Genomic DNA, 14,435 nt, shown 5'->3' on the forward strand with positions numbered 1-14,435 from the left:
AGAACCAATACATGAATTCAACAAAGTTGCGGGCTGTACAATTAATGTGCAGATATCAGTTGCATTTATATACACTAATAATGAAGCAGCAGAAAAAGAAATCAAGGAATGGATCCCATTTGCAATTGCACCAAAAACAATAAGATACCTAAGAATAAACCCAACTAAACAGGTAAAATATCTATACTCTGAAAACTATAGAACACTTATGAAAGAAATTGTAGAGGACACAAAGAAATGGAAAAGCATTCCATGCTCATGGATTGGAAGAACAAACATTGTTAAACTGTCTATACTATCCAAAGCAATCTGCACATTTAATGCAATCCCTATCAAAATACCACCAACATTCTTTACAGAGTTATAACAAACAATCCTAAAATTTGTATGGAACGAACAAAAGATGCCAAATAGCCAAAGCAATCCTGAAAAAGAAATGCAAAACTGGAGACATCCCGATTCCAGACTTCAAGCTAATTACAAAGTTGCAATCATCAAGACAGTATGATTCTGGCACAAAAACAGACATATAGATCAATGGAACAGAACAGAAAACCCAGAAATGGACCCCCAACTATATGGTCAACTAATCTTCAACAAAGCAGGAAAGAATATCCAATGGAAAAAGGTAGTCTCTTCAACAAACGGTGCTAGGAAAACTGGATGGTGACACGCAGAAGAATGAAACTGGACCACTTTCTTAGACCATCCACAAAAATAAATTCAAAATGGATAAAAGACCTAAATGTGAGATAGGAAACCAACAAAATCCCAGAGGAGAACAAAGGCAGCAACTTCTTTGACCTTGGCCAGAACAACTTCTTACTAGATATGTCACCAAAGGCAAGGGAAACAAAAGCAAACACAAAGTATTGGGATTTCATCAAGATAAAAAGCTTCTGTATAGTGAAGGAAACAACAAAACTAAAAGGCAGCTTACATAATGGGAGAAGATTATTTGCAAATCACATATCTGATAAAGGATTAGTATCCAAAACTATAAAGAACTCATCAAACTCAACACCCCAAAACCAAACAACCCAGTTAAGAAATGAGCAGAAGACATGAATAGTCAGAGAAAGACAGATATCATATAATTTCACTCATATGTGGAATTTAAGAAACTTAACGGATGATCATAGAGGAAGGGAAGAAAAAATAAGATAAAAACAGAGAGGGAGGCAAACCATAAGAGACTCTTAAATACAGAAGACAAACTGAGGGTTGATGGGGGTAGGGGGGTGTTGAAAATGGGTGATGGACATTAAGGAGGGCAGTTATTTGGATGAGCGCTGGGTGTTATATGTAGGCGATGAACCACTGGATTCTACTCCTGAAGCCAAGAGTACACTGTATGTTAACTAACTTGAGAGTTAAAAAAATAAAATAAAATAAGAAGACCTGAATAGACACTTTTCCAAAGACATCCAGATGGCTAACAGACACATGAAAAGATGCTCAACATCACTCATCATCAGGGAAATACAAATCAAAACTATGATGAGTTACCACCACACACCTGTCAGAATGGTTAAAATCAACAACACAAGAAACAACAGGTGTCGGCAAGGATGCAGAGAAAGGGGAACTCTCTTGCGCTGTTGGTGGGAAGGCAAACTGGTGAAGCCACTCTGGAGAACAGTATGGAGGTTCCCTAGGAAACTAAAACTAGAACTATCCTATGATCCAGGAATTGCACTATTAGATATTTACCCAAAGGATACAAAAATACAGATTTGAAGGGGTACATGCACCCCAGTATTTATAGCAACATTACCCAAAACAGTCAAAATATGGAGACAGCCCATTCATCGACTGACAAATGGATGAGTAAGATATGGTACATATATACAATAGAATATTACTCAGCCATCAAAAAGAATAAAATCTTGCCATTTACAATAACGTGGATGGAGCTAGAGTGATTTATGCTAACCAAAATAAGTCAGTTAGAGAAAGACAAATACCATATGATTTCACTCACATATGGAATTTAAGAAACAAAACAGATGAACATATGGCAAGAAGGGGAGAGAAGAGAGGGAAACAAACTACAAGAGACTCTTAATGATAGAATACAAACTATGGGTTCATGGAGGGAGGTGGGTGGGAGATGGGCTAGATGGGTGATGGTTACTAGGGAGGGCACTTGTTTTGAAGAGCATTGGGTGTTGTACATTAGTGATTCATCACTGAGTTCTACTCCTGAAGCCAATATTGCACTGTATGTTAGCTAAAATTTAAATTTAAAAAAATGGCAAAAAACTCCAGCTTTGGTTTTGATCATTTGTAATTTTCAAACTGTGGTAAGTCATAGAAAAAGCAAAAACAGGTAAATGATTCTTCTCCAGGTTCATGCAACTCCCGAAGAATTAATTTGAAGGAAATACTGAACATACATCAAAGCAAGAGACTGAGAAAATACCCTCATGGGCTTCAATCTCAGCTCTACCACGATTTAATTGGAAAACAGAAAAAAAAAAGTAACTTCACTTTCCTGTGCAACTGCCGATAGGATAGCTGAAAAAGAGTACCATAAAGGTCACGGTGATCATAGCTTCGGAAAATGCTCTAACATAAATAGTACTCTTCACATGCAACCACTCTGATTACTGCTTAGAAAGTAATGGTAAAAAACATACAACCAAATAACACTGGCTCCTAAAAGAGGGCAAATACTGTGTTGGACACGTCCAGCACAGATGTTAAGTGACCCGAAGAAGAAAGAAATCCTTGAGTCCCCTGAAATATCATGTAAAACATTGTTTGCATGTATATTTATCTGGGAAAAGCAACCACAGATTTCATTAGAACCTCAGAGGAAGCAGTGAAGCAAAGACGCTTCAGACATTACTGCTCTGGTGCTTTTATAAGTGAGGTTATTCCATCATCATAGTACGCCATGCTCTATGTATGTCAGCTGCACTCCAATTTTCATTTATTCTAAGAGCAAATTCATGACTGCAAGGCTAACGATGATTTGTTAACTCATCAGCAAATGTTCCCCAATTCAGAGAGATTCGTTGTTTTGTAACTACTTCTTAGTAAACTATATCCCTGTTTGAATCCTCATGGGCGTTTTAAATTTAACACATTCAGGGTGCTTGGGTGGCTCAGTCGGTTAAGCATCTGACTTCGGCTCAGGATCTCATGGTTCGTGGGTTTGAGCCGGTGTCAGGCTCTGTGCTGATAGCTCAAAGTCTGGAGCCCACTTAGGATTCTGTCTGTCTGTCTGTCTGTCTCTGTCTCTGTCTCTCTGTCTCTCTCTCTCTCTCTCTCTCTCTCTCTCTCTGCTCCTCCCCTGCTTGCATTCTGTCTCTGTCTCTCAAATATGAATAAATGTTAAAAAAAATAATAATAAAATGAAATGAAATGAAATAAAATAAAATAAATTTAACATGTTCAAAACTAACTCCTCATCCTTCCTTAAATCTTGCTTCCCCTAGGATCTTGCCTATCTCTGTTAATAGCAAATTCATCCTTCTAGATTCTAAAAACAGAGAACCCTGAAGTCATTGTTAATTCCTCTCTTTCTCACAGGTCACATTATGGCAAAATGATCTCAAAATATGTCCAAAATTAGGGGGGTCTGGCTGGCTCAGTCAGTAGAGCATGTGACTCTTCATCTCAGGGTTGTAGGTTCAAGCCCCATGTTGGGGTAGACATTACTTAAAAATAAATATTGAATACTGGAGGGAGTGTTCAAAGGAGAGAACTCAGTTGAGAAATAAGGGAGAACAGAAAAATTGAAATGGCAATTTCAGAATACTTTTGAAAAAAAAAACAGTAGCAAAAGGATAGGCTAGAGCATGTGAGCACTATAAAATCAAGGCACGTTCTTCAGGGCTGATGAGGACTTCTGAGGTGTTTGTGGTAGATGAGAAAGAACCAGGCTATGGGGGTAGAAGGAAGAAGGGCATGCTGGAAAAAAAATCAAGAATGGAGAAAGGAAGGTGAAAGATTAAGTAAGAGAGAGACTGATTAGGGTTTCGGCAACTCTTTGTACCAGGATGGGTAAAGGCTAGATATAACAGAAGTATAGAGCCCGAACACCAAAGGGACTGTGTATCACTAAAAACTAAGAAAGAACAGACCAAGACAGAGGCAGGGTTCAATTTACAATACACCAGGCTTCCAAAGAAATTTTAGCTAACCTAAATCATTCATCAGGATCCAACTATCTGACATATTCAAGGAAGATATCTACTAATTTATCTACCCTTTTTATCTGGGGAACAAAATTAAAGTAAAATAAACTTTCAATTTAAAGTTGCCAGATAAACTATAGGATGCCCAGTTATGCAGATAAACAATGAAAAATATTTTTAGTGTAAGTATGACCCGTGCAATATGTGGGACATATTTATACTAAAAAAATTGTTTGGTATTTACCTGAAATTCAAATGTAACTGGGACCCTCTGTCTTTTGTTTTGTTTGCTAACTCTGGTTTCAATTAGCTACAGGCTGTTTTGAACAATAGCAGCATGTGGAAAATAGAAAAATGTGGCCAAAAGAAAACAAAATGCATTGGGTCCTGGTTACATAAAGGAACTAAGATAGTGTTAAGAGAGCAGCAATAAAGAAAAATAAAACAAAAACAATTTTTAAAAGGTTCCTGGGAGAAACAATATGTTTGCTAAAATATTAATTATGCAAGGCAGTACAAGAAAGAGTCTAAATGAACAGTATAGAGATTAGTAAGTAGATCAGAAAAAGAGCTAATCAGTTTCATTGATCACAGAGAAAACAAAATTCAAACTAAGTCCTGAAAGAAAGACTGGTCCTTGTAGAACTCTCATACTCCAAAGGGTAAAGAGAACAGTAAGAGTGGCAGAAGGACAAAACTAAAAAAGAATGACAAAGAAAGTAACAAAAGCCAAGGGAATGAAAGCGACAAGCTTTATATGTGTATTTCTCTCTGCATTGGCAGAAACAAAATGGTAAAGCATTAGACAAGAAGATACCATGAGCAAAGATGCTGATTTGGGGACATACAATGCTTCATTCACTTATCTAGCAAGTTCTTTATTCAAAATTTATTGAATGCCTACCATGTGGAGAAACCAACAGTGAGTAGACCAGGTGAGCCAAAGAAGGCTGATTGTGTAAATAGGTAGAAAAAAATATATATACATATAAGAGAAATGGGACCAAGTGACCAAGTTGCTGAGGATCTTAACTGAGGTCAATCTTGTGAAAAGGGATATCAATCTATTTTTCTGAATTTCATGTTCCAGAGAATTATCTTGTTTACACTGAACGGATTTGTTTGTAAATCTTAAACGTATAAGGTATACCGAAGGATGAATTTTAAAATTTAAAATGTTATAGGACCCTCCCCAAAGACAAAATGGGAGATATATATGTGAGAGAGGATGAGCAAAATGTTGACAATCATTGAAGCTAGGTGATGTGCATATGAAAGTTCATTGTACAATATTCTCTGTAGTTCACTGCATGTTTTAAATTTTCTATATTTTTAAAAGTAGGAACAGGGCACCTTGGTAGCTCAGTTGGTTAAGCATCCAACTTCAGCTCAGATCATGATCTCACAGTTCACAGGTTCAAGCCCTGTGTCAGGCTCCGCACTGACAGCTCGGAGCCTGGAGCCTGCTTCAGATTGTGTGTGTCTCCCTTTCTCTTTCTCTCTCTCTCTGTCTCTCCATCCAAAATAAATAAACAAACAAACAAACATTTTTAAAAAATAAATAGAAGTAGGAACATGTGATATTCAAGGGGACTTAAGGACAGAATGGTTTTTGCACTTGACTTTCTCAGTGAGAGAAAATCACAAAGATGCTACGCATAAGAAGATTAATATGACATTCTATTTCCCATGAAAATGAATGTTAACTCCTAAAATCACCCTGAAGGTACATCAAATGAAAGCACTTTTGCTGCCTTTGTCTGACTGCCAAGCAGAATTTATGAGACAATAATAGTTCTCAGTTTCTTGATTAACAGCATCTCCATTAGACATGATATGCTTCACTGGGTTACACAATAAGCAAAAAAATAAAATAAAATAATAAAATAAATAAAATGAAAGATTTTTGTATTGCTCTCTTTAGTATCAACTAGTAAAGTATGCATGCACCTTTTGAAATAAATATAAATGAAGGTAATGCTACAGAAAGAAGTCTCAAGGTTAAGTAGTTAATGTACACATTTAGGGGTTTTTCCCTGCAGTGGGTAGGCAAATTTATAGTAATTTTCAACTTACTTTATGAACTACAGGATACATTTGAGCTGCGTTGTCTAGAGTTGTACGTGTTATTGTGAAATATCAAAACTAATTGGTTTTCTACTTGTGATTAATATATAGAAGGTAGACTGAAACTGGACCACTTTCTTACACCGTATACAAAAATAAATTCAAAATGGATTGAAGACCTAAATGTGAGACTGGAAACCATCAAAATCTTAGAGGAGAACACAGGCAATAAGTAACCCCTTTGACATCAACCATAGAAACTTCTTTCTAGATAGGTCTCCTGAGGCAAGGGAAACAAAAGCAAAACAACACTATTGGGACTTTATCAAAATAAAAGGCTTCTGCACAGCAAAGGGAACAATCAGCAAAAGTAAAAGGCAGCCTATGAAATGGGAGAAGATATTTGCAAATGATATATCTGATAAAGGGTATCCAAAATCTATAAAGACATTATCAAAATTAATACCCAAAAAACAAATAATCCAGTTAAAAAATGGGCAGAAGACATTATAGACACTTTTCCAAAGAAGATATACAGATGGCCAATAGACCCATGAAAAGATACCCAACATCACTCATCATCAGGGAAATGCAAATCAAAACCAATGAGATATCACCTCATACCTGTCAGAATGACTAAAATGAACAGATGAAACAACAAATGTTGGTGAGGGTGTGGAGAACGGGGAACCTCTTGAACTGTTGGTGGCAATGCAAACTGGTGCAGCCACTCTGGAAAATAGTATGGAGGTTCCTCAGAAAGTTAAAAATAAAACTACTCAACGATTCAGCAACTGCACTGTTAGGAATTTACCCAAAGAATACAAAAGTACTAATTCAAAGAGATACATGCACCCTGATATTTATAGAAGCATTATCGACAATAACCAAATTATGGAAACAACCGAAGTGTCCATCGACTGATGAATGGATAAAGAAGTGGTGTATGTATATACAATGGAGTATTACTCAGACATAAAAAAGAACGAAATCTTGCTATTTGGGAACAAAATCTTGCTATTTGAGACAATGGAGGGAGATAGAGCATTATGTTAAGCAAAATAAGTCAGTCAGAGAAAGAGAAATACCATATGATTTCACTCAATATGTGGAATTTAAGAAACAAAACAAACAAGCAAAAGAGGAAAAAAGAGGGAGAGGTAAACCAAGAAACAGACTCTTAGCTATAGAGAACAAGCTGATGGCCACCAGAGGGGAGGTGGGTGGGAGGACGGGTTAAATAGGTGATGGGGATTAAGGAATGCACCTGTCATGATGAGCACAGGGTGATGCATGGAAGTGCTGAATCACTATATTGTACACCTGAAACTAATATTACACTGCATGTTAACTCACAAAAATTCAAATAAAAACTTAAAAAAAAAAAAAAGAAAGAAAGAGTCACTTCCAACCTATCCAACCAATCTGGATAAGGTAAAAAAAAAATCATAGTTTTTAAAAATCTGTCAGAGAGATGAGGATATATACAAACTTGAATAAATTCTAAGAAGTTACAAGATCTTCCTGGAAGAGAGAAAAAAAATCCATGGCTGCATATGCCCGCCAGAGTGGCTTGTGTTAGATAAATCTACCGTAGATGGAGGTATGGAGAAATAAGCCAAATCTTTAATGAGTTTTAAATGGCTACATGTAGACTGGGGTGGCTGACCAGAATTCCAAGGAGCCCTTGGTGTTAGACTGAGCCTGCATCCATCCACCAAACTTTCTCATCGTCTTTGCCAAGGTGCACAGGTTGTACAAAAAGGTAGGACGTTAGGAGAGCTGAGAGAAATCCCTTAGACAGAGTTCCTACCAAATGCAAGAAATCCACTTCCTAAGATGGGAAGCAGGACAGAAGAGTGGAGAAAAAGCCCTCTGAGGCATTCAGGTACTCCTGAAAGGGCTAAGGTTTCTTCCCTCTGAAGGCTGGGGCAGAGCAGTTGGGCAAAGAAAGGTCTCCCATGGCTCAGAAGCTTAGGCATAAACAAGACACAGAGCAGTCCCCATGGGACTTTCTGGGATAATGGCAACGTTCTACATGCATCTTGTTTTGGGTGATGATTACATGAGTATACAAAGTATCAAAATTCATTGCACTGAACATGTGAGAAGTTTATGTTTTAAAGTATACCTCAATTTGATAATCATTTTTAAAAAAGAATCTAACGTGAAAAACAAAAAGTAATCTATTCAGTCACCTCCCTGGAAAAGCCCTGATGTTCGACTATGGAATCTGGTCTCTCCCTCTGAGAGCTGATAAGTGGAAGCCAGCTGACTCTAAGGCTCATTGTGTTGATACAGTTGGAGAGGCTGTGGCTGGTCTCAGAGTTTTATAGGAACTTTTAACAGAATTTTGTCTGCAGGCTGAGGGGATATGCCCACCAATAAATCTACAGGAACACTGGTGAAGGTGAGAAGAATTAAAGACACAAGGATTCCAACAATGAATAGAAATGATGGAAAACCTGCCTTTTCATCTTGAGGGATGGTTATTCTAGAGCTTCAATCTGTCTAAACGCTCTAATGTCCCATTTTCCTTCTCTTCCCCCTGAAAACACTCCCATACTACTATGAAGAAAAAAAAGCTGTCTTCATGCTAATGAAGCGGAAGAGAAAATGCCTTCCCTCCTCTGACAGAGTATACTCTGAGCCTTGTGACAGGGAGCCTTGCTGGTGCCCCAGGGTGGCATGTCACTTTTACAGCACTTGCTTTCATAATATAATTATGGCTGGATAAAAGAAGGAAATTAAATCCTTGACGACTGGATGTCCCAGGAAAGATTGAGCAGAGTTAGCATGGCCAAACACAGAGAGGGCCCAGTCCCCTGTCAGAGCAGTGGCATCCAACTTCTTTTCTCCACCAACCTGAGTTACGGCGGCAACATGGCCTAGTGGAATGATTGTAATACCTAAATAGAATAATAACAATATCTAACTTGAATGGAGAGATGAGTATGTACCAGCCACTAAGCTAAGTCCTGCCTATTTACTCCCTTGGCTTTAATAGCATCTTTGAGATAAAGTACTATGATCATCACCATTTTACAAATGGGAAAATGAGAACTTACCACAACCTATTCAATAGTGGAGCCCTGAATTTGAAAAGGGGCAGTATGACAGGAGAACTCACCACCTGTAAGTCCTTCTACATGAGACACTATTCTGATTCCTCAAGTAATGGGAATAGGCAGATTCCGGAATTTGAAAGCCCAGAGTTCAAATCCTGATTTTACGTATACTGACGACTAGGCACAGTTAACCTTTCTAAGGTTCTGTTTCATCCATAAAAGACAGGTAACATAAGTGACTTAAAAGTTATTGTGAGGATTCTAGACAGATCATATGAAGAGCCTGGCCCCTAGTAGGTGCTCAACAAGTGGTAGTTATTGCTGGTGATAATAAATCATATTACCTCTTTAATATTCATTTCTGATCTCATATAAATACAAATTGCATGTATGTGTTTATGTGTGCGTGTATCTATGCAAAGTATACCTAAAAGCACTGATACGGATAGAAAAGGAAAAATGAAGGACAGAATAAAAGTTGTCCTTCATAATTATATACACACACACATATACACACATTTTTTCCTAATTTCTTCTCTAGAGAAGAACATAGCAACTTAACATTTTAATTAAGGTGTGCAACTAAGGGGACTATTGCCCTGGAGCATACAGCATTCGTAAGAACTGAAAGGGTAAACATTTCTACTTGCAAACACTGAAGTATCATGGCATACTAGAAATATCACAGGTCTTAAAACCACTCAGATTTCAGTTGAAATCTTTATTTTAATAATTTATGGCTATGTGACCTAGACCATGAAAGGTGATTTACCTTCTAAAGCTGCAGTTTCTCTCATCTATAAAATGAACATAATTACACCTGGTAGTTTGTGTTAATGGTTATAATACGTATAAGACACCTGGTCTCTCTACTAGATGTCCTATAAATGGTAGCTCAATTGTAATCGCTATTGTGCCTTTATATCCTCTATCATAGTCATACCAGAAGTCAACAACAACTTCCATTTGTTTTCCATAAATCTTATAGTGACATCTTATTATAATTACATACCAATTACTAGAGCCACTCCAGAATTTTGCCCAAAGACAGGGCTTAAAAATTCATTAATTCTAAAGCTTTCCTTGATTAGTTACAAAAAGAATTAAGTTGGAAATAATCTCTTTTTAAGTCAGTGGAAGTGTTTCATTAATTTTTATTGCAAATTAACTTATGGTTTTAATTAATTATACATATTTTAAATTTTTAATTAGACTTTAATTAAAATTATTTAAAGTCTAGAAGGAACTGTTTTTCTCCGTATTTTAATCAAATTATTTTAGGCAATAGGATGGCTGGCTCAAAGACTGACAATTGATCTCTTTTCTGCATGTGGCTTTTAAAACATATCTCTCTCTCTCTCTCTCTCTCTCTCTCTCTCCCTCCCTCCCTCTCCCTCTCCCCCCCCCCCACACATTTATAATCAAACCCAAATAAAGAGGCAAAGTTTGGAGGAAATCAGAGAGAGCTTTAACAGTAAGGAAAAAAGTCAAGAGAGCCACAGAATATGAAAACAAGAGAGAAACAGGGTCAAGTGAGAGTTGCCCAGGAAAGATACAAAACATCATCTTTGAAAGGGTGTTGTGGGCACTCATTACATAATATCTGCAGAACTGTTTTGGTCTCCTGAGAGATGGGCACTCTATCAATACAAGGTATTATGGTTTCTGTCTTTATAACTGAGAGATTGATATTCTTTGGTACGATTCCATACCCAGCGTAGAAGGAACACAATTAGAAGTCTGAAATAGCACTTTTCCCTTTTTCTTCAAAACAAAGTCTCCTTCCAGTGTGTGACCTTCCATGCAAAACAGCTCATTTTTAAAGCTTAGTTCTAGTCTTTTAAAGATCCTTGGTTACAAGCCATGGGAAAGGATATCATGTGACAGAGGCACAGTCCTTTCTAAGTGACAGGGGAAATGTCCTGCTACAATCACCCTTAGTGAGGAGAATACAACACCATTTGGTAGTCAGAAGAACTTTTTTTTTTTTTTTAATTTTTTTTTTCAACGTTTATTCATTTTTGGGACAGAGAGAGACAGAGCATGAACGGGGGAGGGGCAGAGAGAGAGGGAGACACAGAATCGGAAACAGGCTCCAGGCTCTGAGCCATCAGCCCAGAGCCTGACGCGGGGCTCGAACTCACGGACCGCGAGATCGTGACCTGGTTGAAGTCGGACGCTCAACCGACTGCACCACCCAGGCGCCCCAGAAGAACTTTTAATCATACTAAAACACAGAGGATACCATGCTCTCTTTTTTGACTTCTCTCACTTTTCCTTGTGAAAATATTTCAAGGTGACAACGAATGGATATAGTAGTTAAATTCCTAAGAAGGTTTAAAAAGCATGCTGTAGGAGTAAATATTCACTAGAGTGAGAAGAGAAGAGAAGAGAAGAGAAGAGAAGAGAAGAGAAGAGAAGAGAAGAGAAGAGAAGAGAAGAAAAAAAAGGCTGACTACAGCAAGGGAAGTGTTTTTTTCTGTCCTGCTATCACTGATTATTGAAGTTGTGTTCATGTTCAGGTTGCTAAAGGGTAGGAGACATCATGTTATGAATATTATAATTAGATTATACAATACACAAGTGGTTTGAAATATTAAGTCACTTACCATGTCAGTAGAAGAAACAGTTGGCCAATCCTCTGGAGCCGGTGTAGTGTCATTAGATATTGAGATATTAACTGTAAGAAAAAGACAATCTTTTACCATAAAAATGACCTAAATTCATAACTCAAAATCTAAAAAAGCTGGGCCAGGCATGAAAAATGTCTTCAACGCCACCATAAAGCACAATGAATTTTTCTTTATTATAATTGTATTCACCTTTCACCTAGATAAAATTAGCAAAGATTCAGACACATCTGTTGTACTTTAATCTGAAAAGAAACAATGGCAAACATTTAAGGAAATGGTATTACAATTTGTTTCAGGTTTCAAAAAAAAAAAAAAAGAAAAAGAAAACTTCTCCATTATTAAAAAAGCATTCACTGTATTTTGTCTGGTGGAAAAATGGATGTTAGTAAGTGAGTAAGTTGATCACGGGCTTCATGTACAGTCAAATCTCACAAGTAGATTTTCACTGGTTAAGAATTAACTAATTTGGGATTTTTGAAAATCTGGACTGCATATGAGAGAGTATATCTTTGCAATATGTGGGAAAACAAAAAGTCTTTCAAACACATAATAAACTATATAAATATAATGGTAATAAATGTCTAATCTAATTTTAAAAATTATTATCACAAAATTTGCCATGATTTGTAAATTTATTAAGAGGTTGCTTTTTGAGGAATGTGACTTATTTATTAAACCAACCCTCCTCCTGGAAATATTTCATTATTTTAAAATTTTTGAACCTAAAATTAAAACATATTATTTAAGGTATTCTATAATTAAAACTTTTTATCAAATAAGCCTTTTTCCTATTACATGAGTTTTTTGTTTTGTTTTTTTAAAGTTACTTATTTATTTTGAGAGAAAGAGTGTGAGTGGGGGAGGGACAGAAAGAAAGGGAGGGAGAGAGAGAGAATCCCAAGCAGGGTCCCAGTAAGGAGCCTGACACAGGGCTTGAACTCAGGAACCATGAGATCATGACCTGAGCTGAAACCAAGCGTCTGATGCTTAACTGACTGAGCTATCCAGGAGCTCTGATTGTTTTGTTTTGGTTTTTGTTTAAAATGTTTGTTTATTGGGGCGCCTGGGTGGCGCAGTCGGTTGAGCGTCCGACTTCAGCCAGGTCATGATCTCGCGGTCCGTGAGTTCGAGCCCCGCGTCGGGCTCTGGGCTGATGGCTCAGAGCCTGGAGCCTGTTTCCGATTCTGTGTCTCCCTCTCTCTCTCTGCCCCACTCCCGTTCATGCTCTGTCTCTCTCTGTCCCAAAAATAAATAAACGTTGAAAAAAAATAAAATAAAATAAAATGTTTGTTTATTTATTTTGAGAGAGAGTAGGGAGGGGCAGGGAGAGAGAGAGTGAGAGTGAGAGAGAGAGAGAGAGAGAGAGAGAGAGAGAGAGAGAGAAAGAGAATCTCAAACAGGCTCCGTGCCCAGTGCAGAGCCTGTTGCGGGGCTCAACCCTAAGAACTGCGAGATCATGGCCTGAGCCAAAATCAAGAGTCCGATACTTAACTGACTGAGCATCCAGGTGCCCCTGAAGTTTTATGTATTATAAAATAGATCGTTACTGAGAGAATATCCCTAATTTATGGAGATATTGTAAAATGACATTTAGGTTTTTGTCTTTGAGCATCACATTTAACATCCAAATTGCTATTATTTGGTCCCCTCTTGCCTGCCCCCTCCTGCCCCCAAGCCCCTAGACTATCCTTTTAGTTTGCCGTATTTTAGTTCCTACCAACATAAGCTCTTAACGAGAAACAAACAGATTTGATTGTTGAAATTCAGTATATAAGATCCATAACAGAAAGGACATGTCTTGTTCACTGCTTTTTCCCAGAATCTGCCCAGTCCAGCACTAACAGGAACTCAAAAATATTTATTTATTATTCAACCTTAAAAAAAAAAAAAAAGGAAATCCTGCCATTTGCAAAAATATGGATGAACCTGGAAGACATTATGCTAAGTGAAATAAGCCAGCCAAAGACAAATACTGTATGGTGTCAGTTATAGGTAGAAGCTAAAAAAAATAAAAAATAAAAGGTAAATACAACTCATAGAAAGAGAGAGAGTAAAATGGTGGTTGCCAGGGGCTGGGGGTTGGAGGGGGTGGTGGATGGGGAAATAGAAAGAGGTCAGTAAAAGGATACAAACTTCTAGTTATAAGAAGAATAAGGTCTGAGGATCTAAATAAAATAAAATAATAAAATAAAGTATAATAATAAGATAAAATGAAGTAAAATAAAATAATAAAATAAAAATGAGAGGTGATAGATGTATTAACTAACTTTGGTGGGAATCCTTTCATAATGTATACATATATGAAATCATCATTTGTACACTTTAAATACATTATACTTTTGTCAACTATACCTCAATAAAATGAAAATATCTTTTAATGTCAATAAATGAGGCTAGAATAGGGAACATTTAATGACTCCAAATGAATGAGGGCAGATAAAGGCAAAAGAAATGAAATAATGAAAACAAATAAAAGGGAGAAAATATTTAGCTAGAGCCCTAGTCTTCATCAATGTTGG

At 37.1% G+C, this 14,435-nt stretch overlaps 1 protein-coding gene across 8 annotated transcripts in view; it reads right to left on the reverse strand.

The window, feature by feature from the left end:
• The window catches only part of SLC4A4 (solute carrier family 4 member 4), a 345,028-nt gene that overhangs the window by 54,917 nt on the left and 275,676 nt on the right, over positions 1 to 14,435 (reverse strand). For all 8 annotated transcript variants that reach the window (XM_045473804.1, XM_045473800.1, XM_045473803.1 and 5 more), the window contains one exon: positions 11,893 to 11,963. In XM_045473804.1, coding sequence (XP_045329760.1) covers positions 11,893 to 11,963 — 71 coding nt within the window. The remainder of the gene's footprint in view (positions 1 to 11,892; positions 11,964 to 14,435) is intronic.

This window comes from Leopardus geoffroyi, chromosome B1 (genome assembly GCF_018350155.1).
Source record: "Leopardus geoffroyi isolate Oge1 chromosome B1, O.geoffroyi_Oge1_pat1.0, whole genome shotgun sequence".
NCBI lineage: Eukaryota > Metazoa > Chordata > Mammalia > Carnivora > Felidae > Leopardus > Leopardus geoffroyi.